Source organism: Bos grunniens, chromosome 2, assembly GCF_055505025.1.
Source record: "Bos grunniens cultivar Pamir isolate PY7600 chromosome 2, Bosgru_T2T1.0, whole genome shotgun sequence".
In the NCBI taxonomy this organism is placed as follows: Eukaryota; Metazoa; Chordata; class Mammalia; order Artiodactyla; family Bovidae; genus Bos; species Bos grunniens.
In genome coordinates this window covers 116100463-116115933 of record NC_141166.1, presented here as the reverse complement: position 1 = coordinate 116115933, position 15471 = coordinate 116100463, and the positions used below count along the sequence as shown (strand labels likewise).

At 51.4% G+C, this 15471-nt stretch overlaps 2 protein-coding genes across 2 annotated transcripts; both read right to left on the bottom strand.

The window, feature by feature from the left end:
* Window positions 1–3430: 3430 nt before the first annotated feature.
* Window positions 3431–5975, bottom strand: HOXD9 (homeobox D9). Its single transcript, XM_086359439.1, has 2 exons — window positions 4771–5975; window positions 3431–4415 (listed from the first exon to the last, which is right to left on the bottom strand). Exons 1-2 carry the CDS (start codon window positions 5567–5569, stop codon window positions 4174–4176), a joined length of 1041 nt encoding a protein of 346 aa, XP_086215565.1. The 5' UTR covers window positions 5570–5975; the 3' UTR covers window positions 3431–4173.
* Window positions 5976–8622: 2647 nt separating this feature from the next.
* HOXD10 (homeobox D10) lies at window positions 8623–12929 on the bottom strand. The gene is made up of 2 exons (XM_086359424.1): window positions 10947–12929; window positions 8623–9591 (listed from the first exon to the last, which is right to left on the bottom strand). Exons 1-2 carry the CDS (start codon window positions 11899–11901, stop codon window positions 9314–9316), a joined length of 1233 nt encoding a protein of 410 aa, XP_086215550.1. The 5' UTR covers window positions 11902–12929; the 3' UTR covers window positions 8623–9313.
* Between the last annotated feature and the right edge of the window lie 2542 nt (window positions 12930–15471).

The following is a 15471-nucleotide window of genomic DNA, read 5'->3' as shown; positions in this document are numbered from 1 at the left end:
GCCCACCGAGGACGCCCCCGCTAGAACTTAAACACACCTTACTGGCTTTTCACGACAAATCACAATGTCTAAAAACCCCCAGACAGCTCCCAAAGGCGTAGCAGGCGACTGATTTCAACTACCATCTTGCCCCTTGTGGGTTGGCCCAGCTCGTGGGTGAGATCCTGAGGTTAGTCCGGGTGGACAGAATATTATTATTTTGCAAATGGAGAAAATAAGGTCGAGACGGAAAGGCATAACAAGATAATGTTTATTTGTACAGGGAATAGCTGAAAATAGTGAAGGTAAACGGTTTGCTAATGAATCTGCAGATTATAAAGGCATGTCTTATTTTAAAATTAGTATTGCTGTGTGAGTGGTGAGGGGTCCGGGTTTTGTTGCTGTTGTTGTTTTCTGCCGGTTATCACCAGGTTAAAAACTTCCTTTAAATCCCTAGGCGAAGGAACTGATTCGGACGGTTAACGATTTGTACTCCAATCTTGCAAATACCCAATTAAAAGAGTAATTATTTTCAATAAAGCCTTGAAACAAACTTTGTAATCGTGCCTTTTAATTTCACTGTTTGGAGTGTGTGTGTGTGTGTGTGTGTGTGTGTGTGCGCGCGCGTGTTTAAACCCTCGATAGTGGATTTTGGAATGGAATGGGGGGAAAGAAGAGAGAGTCCAGATGTCAATAATACAAAGCACTTTCTAGAACTTTGTGATTCCTGAGGGGGCGAAAAAGAAACACAAACACTACAAAGTCATTTCTACACACATTCTGGCCTAATTACGAAAACATTTTAAGACAACATTTCCTCTTGGGACAAAACAGTTTAATTTTTTTTCCTTCAAGCATTCCGTTTATAATCTGAATGGGAACAGAGTCCGATTAACTTCGTAAACATGTATTCTTTTACACTTTTCTGTTTTGATACAATGCATTAACGTAACGTTTTCAACTGTGCCACAGTCCAAGTTTTCTGAAATCCTAAGCCAAAATTTTATACATAATAAATACTTCTGGAGAATGTAATAGTGCACATTGATTCTTTTTGGTTAAATTTATCCTAATTTGGAATCTAACATAGGATTGTAAGTATCCTTATTCAAGCCCTTCTTCCACCGCAACGCCAGCTTTACGATCACAAAATGGAGCAACGGCGCTCTCTAGTGGCCAAATGCCACCTCTAACAGAGAGAGCTTAACTTCTCTTTATTCAACTCAAACCAATTCCAATCTTGTTCTTTAGTTTGACTGGAGCTTGGATCGCTGACACTAATAATGCTTTCATCTCTTTGATTGTCGACAAGTCAAGTGCAGAAAACAGAGGCTCCTGAATGCCAAAGATATTTCTGCTCCCGAGAGCTTCCAGTAGTGTCTTTTTCAAAAGCTTCCAGCCCTTCTTTTGCCAGACATAGTAAGTCCCCATTCTGTAATCGCCCACAATTACAGGATGGGCAAGATTCAACCAGATCATAACTTTCTAAATATCAACTGCTATAGGCCTTTTTTTTTTTTTTTTTTTTTTTAACAGTGGAGCCACGGACTTCAAAAGCTAAGAAATTACAGAAGTTAAATTCGTTCATTTTTTCTTTTAAAGCTCTTACATGTAGCATTAAATCCTGAATGTTAGCTACTTCGTAATTTTAATGCTTCAGGCCCATTTCACTGGACAATGGGGGTGGGGATAGAAGGCAAATTAAAAACGTTTTTGATTTATCTCTGAATGCCTGTCTGGAAAGGCCCCGTTGGGGTGTGTTCATTGGAACTTCTAAGCACAATAAATGAGATATTAAATGTATATCAAAAGTCACAGAGCAAAATGAATTGGCTGAGCATTCCACTTGAGTTTTTTTTTAAAAGTGAAGACTTTAATCAGTTTAGGTGTTTCCTAAGAGGCTGATCTTTTTTTTTTTTTTTCTCATTTTCTAAAATGCTTTCCTCCAATTCAGCTGTAACGATTAATTTATCTATAAGCAAACAAATAATTTCCAACAATATTTTTGCTCTGTGTTTGGAGCGGAGGGCTAGATATTTTTGTGAAAGGTCATTTAAGTGGTAACTTCATCTCTTTCCCTCGACCATGCGGCTGGGAGATGCTCGGCCTAAGTAAACGACCCAAGAGCACTAACTCTCCCAACCCCCAAATAACAGACGTATTTTCCTTTTTTAAAAAGGAGCTAACGGCGGCCATAGTCAAATATTATTGAGAGCCACCCACTGGCTACTTCTATACCCAGCTTATTTTAAAAATCAGAACTGTATTGTCTCCTCCTTCCTACTGCCCCCATTTTTATTTCCTAGGTGCTCACACCTCATTCGGGGCTCCCCAGCCCCTGTCTTCTTAGTCCAACGGAGTCCTGTTTATATTTTATTGTCCAGATTTTAAGACCCAGTTTTGTCTGCATTTTTCCTTTCCTCCCACAAACACAAACATCAAAATGAGATGCTTTCAAAGCGAAGCGCCGGGCCTGTTGTAAACTCATTACCTCCAGACGTCTCGCCGACTCAATGGCTTTATGACACCTTGGCTCTTCCTGTTTTCAAAGAGCCCAAGGTATCGGGTTGGCCGCAGGGGCGGGGGGTACGCAGCACCTTCTGCCGGATCTGGGCCTTGGATTTCCCTCCCTGCCCCCCTCTGCTTTTCCTTCATGTCCCCTCTTTCATCCGGATCCCCCCAAAACTCTGCCATCGCCCCCGCCTTCCGCCCAGCCCAGGCCACCCGGCGCCGCCGCCTCTCGGGCCTGCAAAGGCTGTGTTGGGCCCAAATCCTCACTTACAATGACCTTCATTTTAGCCTCTGAAAGCGGCCCTCGGAGGGCCGAGCTGGGGGCTAAACACAGAAACTGGGTGGGGGAGGGGGGAGCGGGGTGGGGATAGCTGCGGAGGAGAGCCTTGACCATTTTGATCTTCTAAGGTCACTTCGGGGCTCCTGTGGGGAGGGGCGGAAGCTCATAGCCTAACCGGCTCAGCCCTCCCGGAGCCAGCCAGCCCCGCGCAACTGGAGTTGCCCCAGGGTGCTGAGTTGGCCTTTCCCTGGTTGCGTAGGGGGGAGAGGGGAAGCGGGGGTGTTGATGGCTGCGACTCCGTGAGCTGAGGGAGACATGGGGTGCGGTATGTCAAAGCCCTAGAAAGAAGGTCCCTTGGTTTCTGGGGTCCATCGGCTCTGCCGGTTCTGCTGCAATGCTGACACTGGGTCCCGGGTACAGAGTTCGCCGAGGCACTGGAAGCAGGCTGGGACAAGACCGCCTAGGGCTCCCCGGGGGAGGGGAGGGGGGGCTGTGCTCTATGCTGCAGTCTGCCCAACCAAAGCGAGGCTCAGAGGCACATCAGAGACCTCTCAGGTGGAAGGGCCATGGATTTTTAGCAGAGTATCCTTCCCCAAGATGGGGAAGAAGTCCCATAAGGGTGATATTTTGCAAAGAGGCAGAGAAAGCAAGCACACAGTGTTCAGGGCCAGCGTCTGGGCTCCATTTGATTAGGTCAGCATTTATTGGTAGGAAGCGGTAGCATTTACAACTGGTCCTCAGGCAGGAACCGGGAGGGCCTACACCCGCGGCCGCCCACGCGAGCCAAACCCTCCCAGGGAGAGTGCGGCTCCTCCAGTGCACTGAGAAGAAACCCCTGACCCACCGGCGGCCCTGGGCTCCTCTTTCAGCCTCATTCCAGATCTCAGTGGAGGGACCGCGGCCTCCCTGAGGAAAAGGGGCTTTCTTAACCGGTGGGCAACACGGCCACGGCTCGGCCCGGGCAGGCCTCCGCACCGTCGTCGCTCTGCCTTCGCTCTCGGAAATTGGGTGCGCTTGGCCCCTGCTTGAGCAGCGCTAAGCAGCGCTCGGGGCTAAACTACAGCACTTTTCAGAAATATAGGAGACATTTACACAGGAGAGGACTTCTCAAACCAGCGTGCACTCACAAAATATGGCATTTCCTAAGGAACCAACGGAACAGGAAAAGAGGGGAGCAGGATAGGGCAAAACCCCAAAGCCACTTGGTTTCTCCAACACATAAGCGAGCAAATACAGAGTCCCCCAAATTACCTCACAGAAACCAACCACACAGTCACTTCTACATAAAATGGGGTGGGGGGAATGTCCGAATGGCTGGAGAAGTTCTGGAAATCAAGCACCCACAAAGAAAAAAACCCCACTGCCATTGCAAAGCAGAGCGGTCCTGCTGGCGCCTCGCCGGGTCAGTCTCCCTTGGGGCATTTCTCCTTGCTCATCTTTTTCATTTTCATCCTACGATTCTGGAACCAGATTTTGACCTGTCTCTCTGTGAGGTTCAGAATCCTTGCCACCTCATAGCGCCGGTCCCGAGTGAGGTACATGTTGAAGAGGAATTCCTTCTCCAGCTCAAGCGTCTGGTATTTGGTGTAGGGACAGCGCTTTTTCCGGGTGGAGCGAGCGTGGATCCAGTTTGCTGCGGGGTTGTCTATGAAGAGGGGGGTTTGAAGAAGGGGAGCGAGGGGCGGAGGGGAGGCAGGGAGAGACAACGGGGTGGGGGAGAGAAAAGGTCGTTAAATTAATTTCACCAAGGATGGCCGGTTTTCACAACTTGGGGGGGGGGAATTATCATAAAAAGCCTTAATGCCCGAGCTCTGTTTACCGTACAAACCGCGTGCCCAGGGTAGGTGGTTATGGGACGCTTTTTTTATGGATGCGTGTAGCTCGCCCAGGCTAGGGTAGGCGTCTAGACGTTTTTATAGGTTAGTAAAACTATCAGTTTTGCACATTCGAGCCTTACAGGTTTCAGCAATAAATCAGGGGGCAATTTCTTTTGCACTTACTTGGGTCAAGTTGCTGCTGCGGCGCCTGCGAATGCTGCTTCTCTTCCTCCTTCAGCGGACAGCCCGGGCTCGGGTGGTCGCTGCAAGCTGAGGGCTCCGATGTGCCGCCTGCCCCGGACCCGGATCCAATCCCCGCCCCGGGCCCGGTTCCCCCAGCCGCCGCCGCTGCCACCTTGTCCCGTAGGAACGAGTTGCAAGAGAACTCGGGACCGCCGCTCCCCTGGGACTCTCGGGCCGCGGAGCACTCAGTCCTTTTGGAGGAGGAAGACGAGGAAGTGGAGGAGGTGGAGGTGGTGGAGGCGGCGGCGGGGGTCGGTGCCGCTCCGCTTTCAGGCTTAATCCCGTAGTGGCGCCCGTTGGGTGGGCCGCTGGGGCCGGGGCTGGGACCGGGGCCCGGGCCACCGCCGCTACCGCCGCCGCCGCCGCCGCCGCCGCCGCCCGCACCGCCCGGGAAGCCGGGCAGCGGCTCCATCCAGGAGCGCATGTAGCGGCCGGGTTCGGAGGCGGAAGCGGCCAGGGGCGGCGGGGGCACGTATGGGTGGTAAAGGCCGCTCATCGCCGCCGCCGCCGGGGGCTGGGCGGGCACCGCGGACCACGAGGCGGAGAACACGGCCGATTTGGGGGCAAAACTACACGAGGCGAACTCGGCGGCGGCAGCGGCCGGGCTGTCGGCCACACCTGCGGGCCTGCCCTGCGCGCCAGGCCCTGGAGGTCCGAAGCGCCCGGCGAACACCTCGTCGCCCTCATGGCCTATGAGCGAGTCCACGTAGTAGTTGCTGAGGGTGCCACTGGAGGACATTTTGAGGCGCCCCGCGCTCCCACCCAAGGTTACACTGCCCGCCGCGGCGCCGCTCCCCGCCGGCGCCGGAGCCGCCGACTAGTTCGCAGGCTGCAGCCTCCACCATTGGTCGCGCGGCCCACGTGATCATATTTACCAATACCAGGAGTAAATCAGTCCGCTAAACTGGGGGCTGCTGTGATTTAAAAAAAAAAAAAAAAATCATCATCAACATAAGAGCAACAATTAGAGCCCACGGGTCCCGGCCCGTGAGCCGAGCTCGGCCCGGCCTGACTCGGCCAACCCGGTGGCGACTGGGACCACGCGCCCCGACCGCGGCCGCAGGAGGCGCTGGGGACTATTTGTTCGCCTCTTCTTGCCGCCCTCGGTCTTGCAGTCCGGACTGGGGCTGCCTCCTCAAGCGTCTGGGCTCCGAGCTCCCGGCCGTGAGTTCTGGGCGCACCGAGCACTTGGCAGAGCCCAGAGCGGCCGGGGGCGGGGAGCGCGAGCCTGTGCGGCCAGAGGCAGGCCGGCCTTCCGAGGCGGCCCCCTGGCGCCCGAGGGGAGTTCTCCCGGTGCTTCTCTCCCGGCCCCAGCCCACCCCTGCCTACGCACACCCACACACGCTCTCTCACAGCTTGTCGTGTTGTTTAAAACAGGTGGAAGACCTCTGTAATGATATTATGCCTTTCAATAAAAATTTTATGAGGTGTATTTGATTATAGATTAATGTGTCCCTAATAAAACGGACGGATGGAGCAGCTCGAAAGGCCCCCCTCCCCCTACCACACTCACACACGCCCGCGCAGACACACACCCTCGACGTGAGGCTGAGCACACGCCGAGGCCGGAGGGTTGAGCTGGGGCGGCCTGGCCCTTGGGCTGGGCGCGGCCGGCGGCCACCGCCCGGGCTCATTCTGCCTTCGGAAGTGTCCGCAAGCTGGCAGTCAGCACCGCGCGGACCGTGGCGGCCGGGGTGCCTTGTCTTCTCCGGGACTTCTGGAAAGGTCCTGGAAGAGAACACGCCATAGGGCAGAACCCAAATGGCAGCGCAGGCCCGCACCCCGCTGCCGCCCCGACCGTGCCTCAAGAATGGCCATCGGAACAGCATTTCCCTGGGCCAGGCCGCTCCCCTTGGTTCTCACTTGGAGGCGTCCAAGTGAATTCCAGAGATCTCTAAAAAAAGCCCTGGTCCTTGGGCTACTCTTACGAATTCTTTTCTTTCTTCCTCTCCCTCCTCCCCACTTTTTTTCCCCCAGTCTCCAAAGGTAAGGCTAGGCAGCCTTGAATCTGAGGTAAATGCCCATTGTCACTCCCAAATCCATGGTACAAAGCCTCGGAAGCCCGGCTGGGAGCCGAGACAAAAAGCAGTCGGGCGTCGGCGGGTGGAGGATATATTCCTCGCTCTACAAGTTGCCCAGAGCACCCTTGGGGGGCTCCCAGCCCACCTTGAGCCCCTGAAAGGAAGGGGGAAATGGCTACTTATGGTCTGATTGATTGCCTTTGCCAAAGGCTTTCTGATTTTATTCCAGAGGAGCTGCCTCTGCCTGTAGCCCAGATTTTCCTCTGAGACATGACCCCTTGTCAACAACGAATGGTGCTCCCCACATCGCAGGAGGTAAACTGAGAAGCTAAAACTGCCTTCCTTCTCCTGCCCAACCAATGGAGGTCTGGGCAGATCTATTCCAGTGTTCCCAACCTGGCACTGATGCCATCCATCTTCCACCCTAGGAAATGGCTCCCCTAAAGCTTTCTGTCTTGGACCTGGAAAATAATCTCTGTTTTCGGCAGGGAAGTTTAAAACTCTGAATAATTACTGAGTCTCCCAAGGACTCTTGGTCGAGGGTTTTAAGGCTGAGGCCCCCTTAAAGAGATTGTTTTTAGCGGAAAAGTTGGGGGGGGGACACGAAAAGGATTTGTCATTTTCATTTGCCCTTTGATAAATCCAAGGATTTGTCAAGGAAGCTGCTTGAGTCTACTGGAGACCTTTTGAAACCACAGCACAACCTAGGGTAACGAATTCTCTGTCAGCTCATCCCCCCAAGGCCTCTCCTCTTCTCCCTGTCAGGACTAGAAAAGTATTGACTCTCGTGGGCTGAGGATCCTGCAATCCATCAGTCAATCTATGTATCTATCCATCTATCTATATGCACACTCATACACAGGGGAAAGATAGCTGGAGTTTTCTGGGCCATGGTAACAACTGGAACATTGGACTTCATGGGAAGTCATGTTCATCTGCAAATTCTTTCGGTCACCTTTTGTACATTTTCTTGCCTCCCAGATATAATGGCTCCAACCAGCAGTTTGTAATTAAATGGAGGGAGAATTAACTGGTGAAAGGCTTTCCTTCCTTCAATTTTTTTTTTTTTCATGTAGGCCACCAAAAGGTAATCACTGAACATAAAATCCTTCTACAAGGAAACCACGGCAAAGTGGGATGAGAAAACTCACTCATCTTTGGCTTCACTGTGGCCTGGCTATCTTGTGCTTGGAATGGGGGTAGGGATAAGAACAGGGGAGCAGAAATGGATCCGATGCAATGCTAAGCTGCTGCTTGTCTTTGCTCCTGTAATGGAGGCCCCGCGGCTTCCAGGTGGGCAAGACTGATTTCGACCTAGTCCCTGACGATGGTACACAGCTAGAAATCACCAAGACTCCACTGAAAGCATTAAAATAACACAACCAAAACCAAAGAAAGGAAGACACACAAGTGGGGAGCTTCGAGGAAAATGCGGTTTGGGCACAGGTTTACTTACCAGGCTCAGGCTAGAGGAAAGTTCACAACCACTGACAAATTAATTATGTTACTATCATGAGGGGAGGGGGAGACAGGACCCTCCTTCTTCCCAACTAGGAAAACAGCAGGCACAGCCTGGATTATCACTCCCCCACCACTGCCAAAAATTTCAGCACCAAAGGCCCCCTTCAGCTTTTCTCTCCCATATCCCTTCCCCTACTCTCTACCACCCCCGCAACTGCCCCAAACAAGCAGTTTAACAGGAAGATAATCTCACCAAAGTCTTTCATCTCCATCACAACATATTTCCATTTCAGAAAGCAGAGGGAGTGCACTCGTTTCCAGAGTTTATTGCATTATACATGCGACCAGAACATGCACAGAAAGGACAGGTTGCTGTTGTACTTCTACCAAACCACAGATGCACCACAAGGGAAAGGCTACAAGGCAAAGTCAGTCAATATTCCATCTCACCAAGGACAACTGCTAAACTCATTTGCAAAAAGATACATTGTAATGTGCTTTTTTAGTCCCCCTCCCCCCAAAGCTTGTGGGTTTTAATCTTTTTAAATATATATGTAATTTAAGTACTTTTAAGTACTGGATGTATTCAAAACGCCATGAGCTCATGGACTAACCACACACAGAGACCTTTTGTGTTAGGAAAAACATGAAAAAGTCACATTGCTGGACGGACGAGTGGATTGATGGATGCTCTACAGTTCCAATAAGTTAAGAGCCAAATGAAAATGCGCAGTAATAGTTACCCTGCATTACGATGAAAAAAAATAATAAATTACACGTGCTAGTTTTTTTAATATATATATATATATATACTCATAGGGATTACAGATCACTTGCAGCACGAACAGAATGACCCCAAAGTCACATTCTAGCAGGAAAAAAAAAAAAAATTCAAAAAACAAAGAGCATTGAAGGTTTTGTTTCCGCCTTCCCAGTCCTCCAGCACTCGGCCCTGGAACTCGACGCCCCTCTCCGATCCTAGCCTCTGACGGGCCTCGGACCTAAGAGAAGGTGAGGTTGGCGGTCAGTTCTCGGATCCGGTTCTCTCGGCTCATCTTCTTGAGTTTCATTCGGCGGTTTTGAAACCAAATCTTGACCTGCCTGTCGGTGAGGTTAACGCTCTTACTGATCTCTAGGCGGCGCTCGCGGGTGAGGTACATATTGAACAAGAACTCTTTTTCTAATTCCAGCGTTTGGTGCTTAGTGTAAGGGCACCTCTTCTTTCTGCCACTCTTTGCAGTGAGCCAATTGCTGGTTGGAGTATCAGACTTGATTTCCTCTAACAAAATTAAAGGGAGAAGAAGAAAAAAAATCAAGAATTTTTTTTTTTCTCTCAATCTGTTCAAATTTACCCTTGGCCATGACCCCGCTGGCAGCCAGGCCGCTTTGGGAAATGCTTGCATTAAACATTACTCACATGAGGTGGGCCCTGAAAGATATTTGTAAATGATGCCAGGTTAGTTAAAGTACCCAAAATGACACAAATGGGTGGGTATTCTTGCCGTCTGTGTCAGCGTTCTCTCTCTCTCTCTCTCTACTTTCTGACCTGCACAAAATATTAGTACAATAGTAAACTTTCAGGATCTCACCAGCAACATTCTAAATGATCATCTCACAACAGGGCTAGAGTGGAAGAAGCAAACCACAGTCTGACAAGCCTACGAATCCCACTGCTGCCTCGGATCCCCAAACCTGCCACTTCTTCCCCACTTCTCCCAGGCAGGCGGGGAGCCCCACAGCCAGGCTTAGAGATACCAATTCTCTTTCAAAAGATACCAGAGGAACCAAGTACACCTTCTCCGCCCTGCCTGGGCATAGTTTTATGCCCCAGAATTTCCTGAATTCTTGTGCTTTCTTGCCCCCACACAAAAGCATTCTCCCAGAAATGAGAAATGTAGCTCCTTGCTGTGGCCCAACTCTGAGCACTGGGGCAGAGGATTGGGGGCAGAAAAGCCAGAGCCCCTGGCTCTTTGCCCTATCCAGCCCTAAGGCTGGCCCTGCCGGGTGGGCCTTGCACATTCCATTCTCCCTCCCTTATGCCTTTGCCCCCTTTGCAAAAGGACTGCAAAGCTTTCCGCACTTTCCCCAGACAAAGCCAAGGTTACCTAGCCCCGCAGAGGCAGGGAGCCCTGTTCTCCAGCCCAAGCACCAACTGGTCCAGCCATCTCGTTCCCCTTGCTGTCCCCAAGCTCGCAGGATGCGGGGTGCATACACTTGAACACGAACACGGTACCTTGGACCACTTTAAAATCATCACTGAGTGAAAGGCACGGCTGGGACTGCAAATCTGAGCGGGAGAAAGGAGGTTCTGGGGCTGCGTTTACCAGCCTCAGGTCTCATTTGCGCTCTTTTGTTGCATTTCAGGTCTAGCTCAGGAAAAATAAACCCGGCAAGCCCTTCCTCTGTCCAGGCGCCATCAGCACGGGGCCAGGACTAGCCAGGAGGGTCAGGGCAGCGCGGCAGAAGAGGAAACCATCTCGGGATTAAGACTGCCCTTCTAAAAGACGGGAGGAGAGGCACCTGCCAGTCGGGGCCCCAGGCTGCCGGTTCAGCACTGGGCACCCGGGTGTTCCCTCTCTCTGCCGGTTCCAGGGCTGCGCGCCCCGCTGGGGTGACAACTCTGCTCATACCGACCTTTGCTTTCCTTCTCCTGTACTTCGGGACTGGACACGGAGACCTCTGCCAGGCAGCTCCTCTCTTCCGGAAGGCCGCCCTTGGCTTCGGGGCTCTCCACCTGGGAGACTTTGGTGGGCTCCTGGCCACTCGCTGGCTCGTTCATCTTCTTTTCCATCTGCAGCTGGGCGGCCGAGAGCTGCGGCTTGGCCGCGCCGCGAGGGTTGAGCTGGAGCATGACTGTGGAGCTGCCTTCGGGGCTGTTATTGTACTCTTGGGTTTTCCCGGTGGCGTAGGTCTGACTCAGTCTAAAATATCCAGGGACAGGAACCTCGGGGTTCTCAACGGGACAGGACTCAGGGACCAGCCTCTGGTACGATGGGACCTCAGCAGAAATGAGTTTGTTGCGCTTATCAGAATACATGCAGCAATTGGATTCTTCCTTAATGTTGGTGGTGAAGGAGCAAGTGGGGACTTGCTGTGTAACAGGTTGCTCTATTCGACAAGATCTGTTCGGGTCTGTCCAACTGTCTACTTGAGGTATATAAGGATGCACATTCATACCCATATTTTGGTGGTTCACTTCTCTTTTGGCCAGAGACGGGAGCAGTCCACAGGTTTGCATTCCATAGGTCCCCATGTCTGCGCTAGGTGGTGGCATGTACATGCTGGCGCTGCTCGAATAAAAACTGTCACTCCTGCAGGCACTGATCAAGGAATCTACTAAAAAAGTATTAGCAGCAGGAGAGCTGTTGGGAAAGGACATTTTGGGGAGGAATTTGAAGAAGAGAGATTGTGTCCTTTGTAGGCTGACATCTCTAGGAAAACATTCCCCGTGTAATTGTGGATGCCTCTGCCGACCACATGACAACCAAGCCAATGAGATTTGAAAATGGCCTTGAGCCGCAGCCTCCTCGCAGGTCACGTGCTCCAGAGCCCGGCCAGCCGGCCGCGTAAGCGCGGACAACAGCGACATCTACTACGCGCCCGCGATAGTGCGCGCTGGAGACAACCGGCGCAGCGCTCTCCGCCGCCCGCCGGCCTCCCGGGGCTCGCTCTGCCCGCCCGCCCCACTCGCGTCCCCCACTCCAGCCTCTGGGCCCGCAGGCGGAAGGAAAGGCTCGGCCCGAGGGGTCTCCGGGAGGACACACGCGGGGAGGGCAGCCCGGGCGCCGTGGCGCCAGCACACAGAAGCATTCCCCGCACACACCCAGGCAGAAGGCGCCCGAGAGGGCCGGGGCCAGGGCGGTGGGTGGGGGCCCAGCCTGGTTCATTTTGTCTCGGACAGCCTGGGAAAGGTGAGTTGGACTCCCCAGACTCTGAGACATCCCACCCCAGGAGTCCACAGGAAAGAGCTCTGGCGCCTTAGACGCGTCCAAGATATCCTGGGGAGTGGAGTCGAGAAGGGCCGCGAGGGCCGAGAGGCCACGCAGCTGACCAGCACCGCGGAGCCCCGAGGACCGGCCCGGCCCCGGCACTGTCCTCTGCCTCGGCCCGCCAGCCCGCCCCAGCTCCCGGCGCCTCTGCGCCCCGGTGGGCTACTCGAGCCTTCGGCTCTTCAGGGAACCACACCCCGACCTCTGCGGGCCGGGCCGCTGGGAGCTTTCAGCCTGGAGACAGTCCCTCGCCAGCAGCGCGGCATCCGCGAAAGCGTCCCCCCACCCCCGGGTTCTTAGCGGAAGAACTAAACCAACTAAACCGAGGTTTCCCTCCCCACACGCCCTGAAAATAGAGGGCAAAGAGGAAGGAAGGAAGAAGAGAGAAAAGAATGTTTTCTAGGAAGGGGAAACTCTCACCCTCTGACTCCAGAAGTTTTAGAAAATTGACTGGGCCAAGCAGGAGAGAGTGATGCAAAGGTGTCATATGGTTCTTCTGCAAAGAAAAATATGTTTTCCTTTTATGGATTTTGTAAAAGCATTGGTTTTTGACAAGTGCAAGGTACAAAAGGTTGTGGAATTTATTAATACATATTAAGAAGAATCAGGGCGATCAATAAAATTCTCATCTACATTCTTGGGCTACTTGGTAATTTTCTTGCTTCTGAAGGTTTTTAAAGAGTTATACCCGCTGTTGCCACACACGGGAAGATATTTTATTAACAAATCAATCGAGACTTTGTAAAGGATAAGATTAATAGTTAAGATTTAGCATAATGGCGTTCGCTTTATGAATTATTGAAAATTATACTATTGATTTTTCCCCCTTGCTACTAACCAAGAAGGTCAATTTTTGTTTTAACACAAATTGTCAAATATTAAAAGCTATACTTTTGTCAGAAGTTGAGTTTTACAGTTTTGGGCAATTCCTAAAATTATTTGAGAAGGTTTTGTTTGGATAAGGGAAGGGAGGGAAAAAAGGAGGTGAGAGAACCTTAGTCTTCTGTTTCCTTTGGTGAGGGAAAGTTCTATAAAAAGGATTTGGTCTGGGGTTGTGGTCGACCTCATTAAAAGAACAACCACCATCACCACCATGGAAACTCAGTTTTATGAGAAACTTCTTCAACAACTTCCTCCCTCGTTCTCTGTTGCAGGCGGTGAGCAGTCCTTCGGAAGCCGCGGCCTCAGGGCAGCAGCAGGGAGCTTTAAACTTGATTTCCAAAGGTTTGCCTTGGGTGAGGGGCCCGGCCAGGGCACTGGAGCCGTTCTCAGGCTTCCTGGATCCCCTTTCCTGCATCTGAGAGAGGAGATGGGCCCCGGAAACTCTGATCGTAAACCAGTTCTCTGTCTGGGGAGGCATCCGTGTTTTCTTCTCCCCACACTCCTGTCACGGGGGCTGGCCTTGGATTTCAGGCCCAGAGACTGAACTTGTGGGCAAACTGGGTTTCTGCCTTGCTTTTTTTTTGGGGGGGAGCCCGATGCTCAGCCTACTGGTGGATGTAGTAGCCCGCTCACTCCTTCACAAAAACCTTTTCCAGCAAACCCTTTGTCCAGCCCTCCCCAAAAGGAATCTCCCCTGGCCTGGTGGAAAAAGTCGTTGGACATTATTTTCGGCCTTGGGACTGCTTCGGCTGTCCCCTCACAGTGCCCTCGCCCAAACAATAACCCCTTTTAAAAAAACTCCTCGGTGGCAATGAGACAGACCTTTTAAACCTTTACGCAGCTGTTCAAATACAACATCATTGTCAGGTTAAAAGCCTGGCGCCTCTAACTGCTCCGGCTGCGGGATGCCGGCTAAGGAAGCGGAGGTTTAAACATTACCTTCGGCAGGGGTGGCTGTTTTTAGGCTTGGGGGTGGGGAAGTGAGGAAGGCAGGGGAAAAAACCCAACTTTTGACTCAAGTCTGCTAAGGTCCTGTTCAAAGCTAACAGCCACGGACTAGCACCCCGAAAATTGCCTTCTCTCAAGGCGGAGATCATGATCTCAGCCACAGCTAAGCGTGCCCAGGGCTGGACAAAGTGCCCGCTGCACACGCTCTCGGCAGGCGCCCTGACGCCAGCCTGGCGCTCCAGTACTGTCCTCCCTTGCCTGTCGACCAAGGGAGCTGCCCGGAACTCCGCTGTCCAGTTCTCCCTATCCCACAAGAGAGGCAAGAGTGTTCAATCTCATCACAAATTTTATGCCCATCAAATGTCCTTTCATAATCTTTATTTATACATGAAGAAAACATCCAAGCTAAAAACCAGCAATTCCTCACCGAAGGGATATATCTGCCGTTAACCAGGACCTCTGCCTCCTGAATTTGGGGAGCCTTTCTGTTTCAGCTCCCTTCGCCTTCAGGCTCAGTCACTCCCACACTGGATTTGGTTTTAAATAGGTCATCTTCACTCACCGGAGGGGGTGGAATATGTGTATCAGATATAATTTTGAATCTATTATCACAAAATTCTATTTATTCTTTTTCAAATTTTTATCTTCAGACCAGCTCCTTGAGGCCAGAAATTGCCAATATTTTGGAGGAATTTTATTATAAAAATCAAGCAAAATAGAAACAATACAAGGAAGAGAATGATCTGAGCCTGGGAGGATAGAAACTTTGTCTAAGACCCTAAGGCTAAGATAAAGCAAATGGAATGAAAAGGCTGGGTTTTCAAGGCCAGGCTTTATTTTGCTTACAAGTATTTAAGGTAGCTACATAGCTGCTGTTTTCGATCATCTTTAGATCAGTTGGAGCAGTTACCATTAATAATAAATCAATATTGTACCATAAAGGAGATGAATATCCACAATTGTATCAAGACATCCTTCTCCCTGGCACAGTTCTTTCCAGAGAAAAATTAAAAGGGTCGCTTCAGCAAGAAATTAGCATTTGTAATCAAGAAGTGACTTGCATCTGTGCTTCCTGTCACAGGGAAGAAGGGCAGCGGCCCTGGGCCTGGGCGGACCTGGGGATCCACTGATTTTGGGCCCTGAGTGACCTCTCAGAGATGTGCCACTTTTGGGGGGCAGAATGGATGGGCACAAATTTTAAAAGCTGCTTCCTCCAAGCACCCTTCTGGGTTGCACCATGCACCTCCCAGCCGATGTGAAAAGAACTCAAAAGGGCAACTGGGGAGGCCAGAGAAGCCGCCACCAATGCAAAGACGGGTCTAGGGAGACATTGCAAAAGG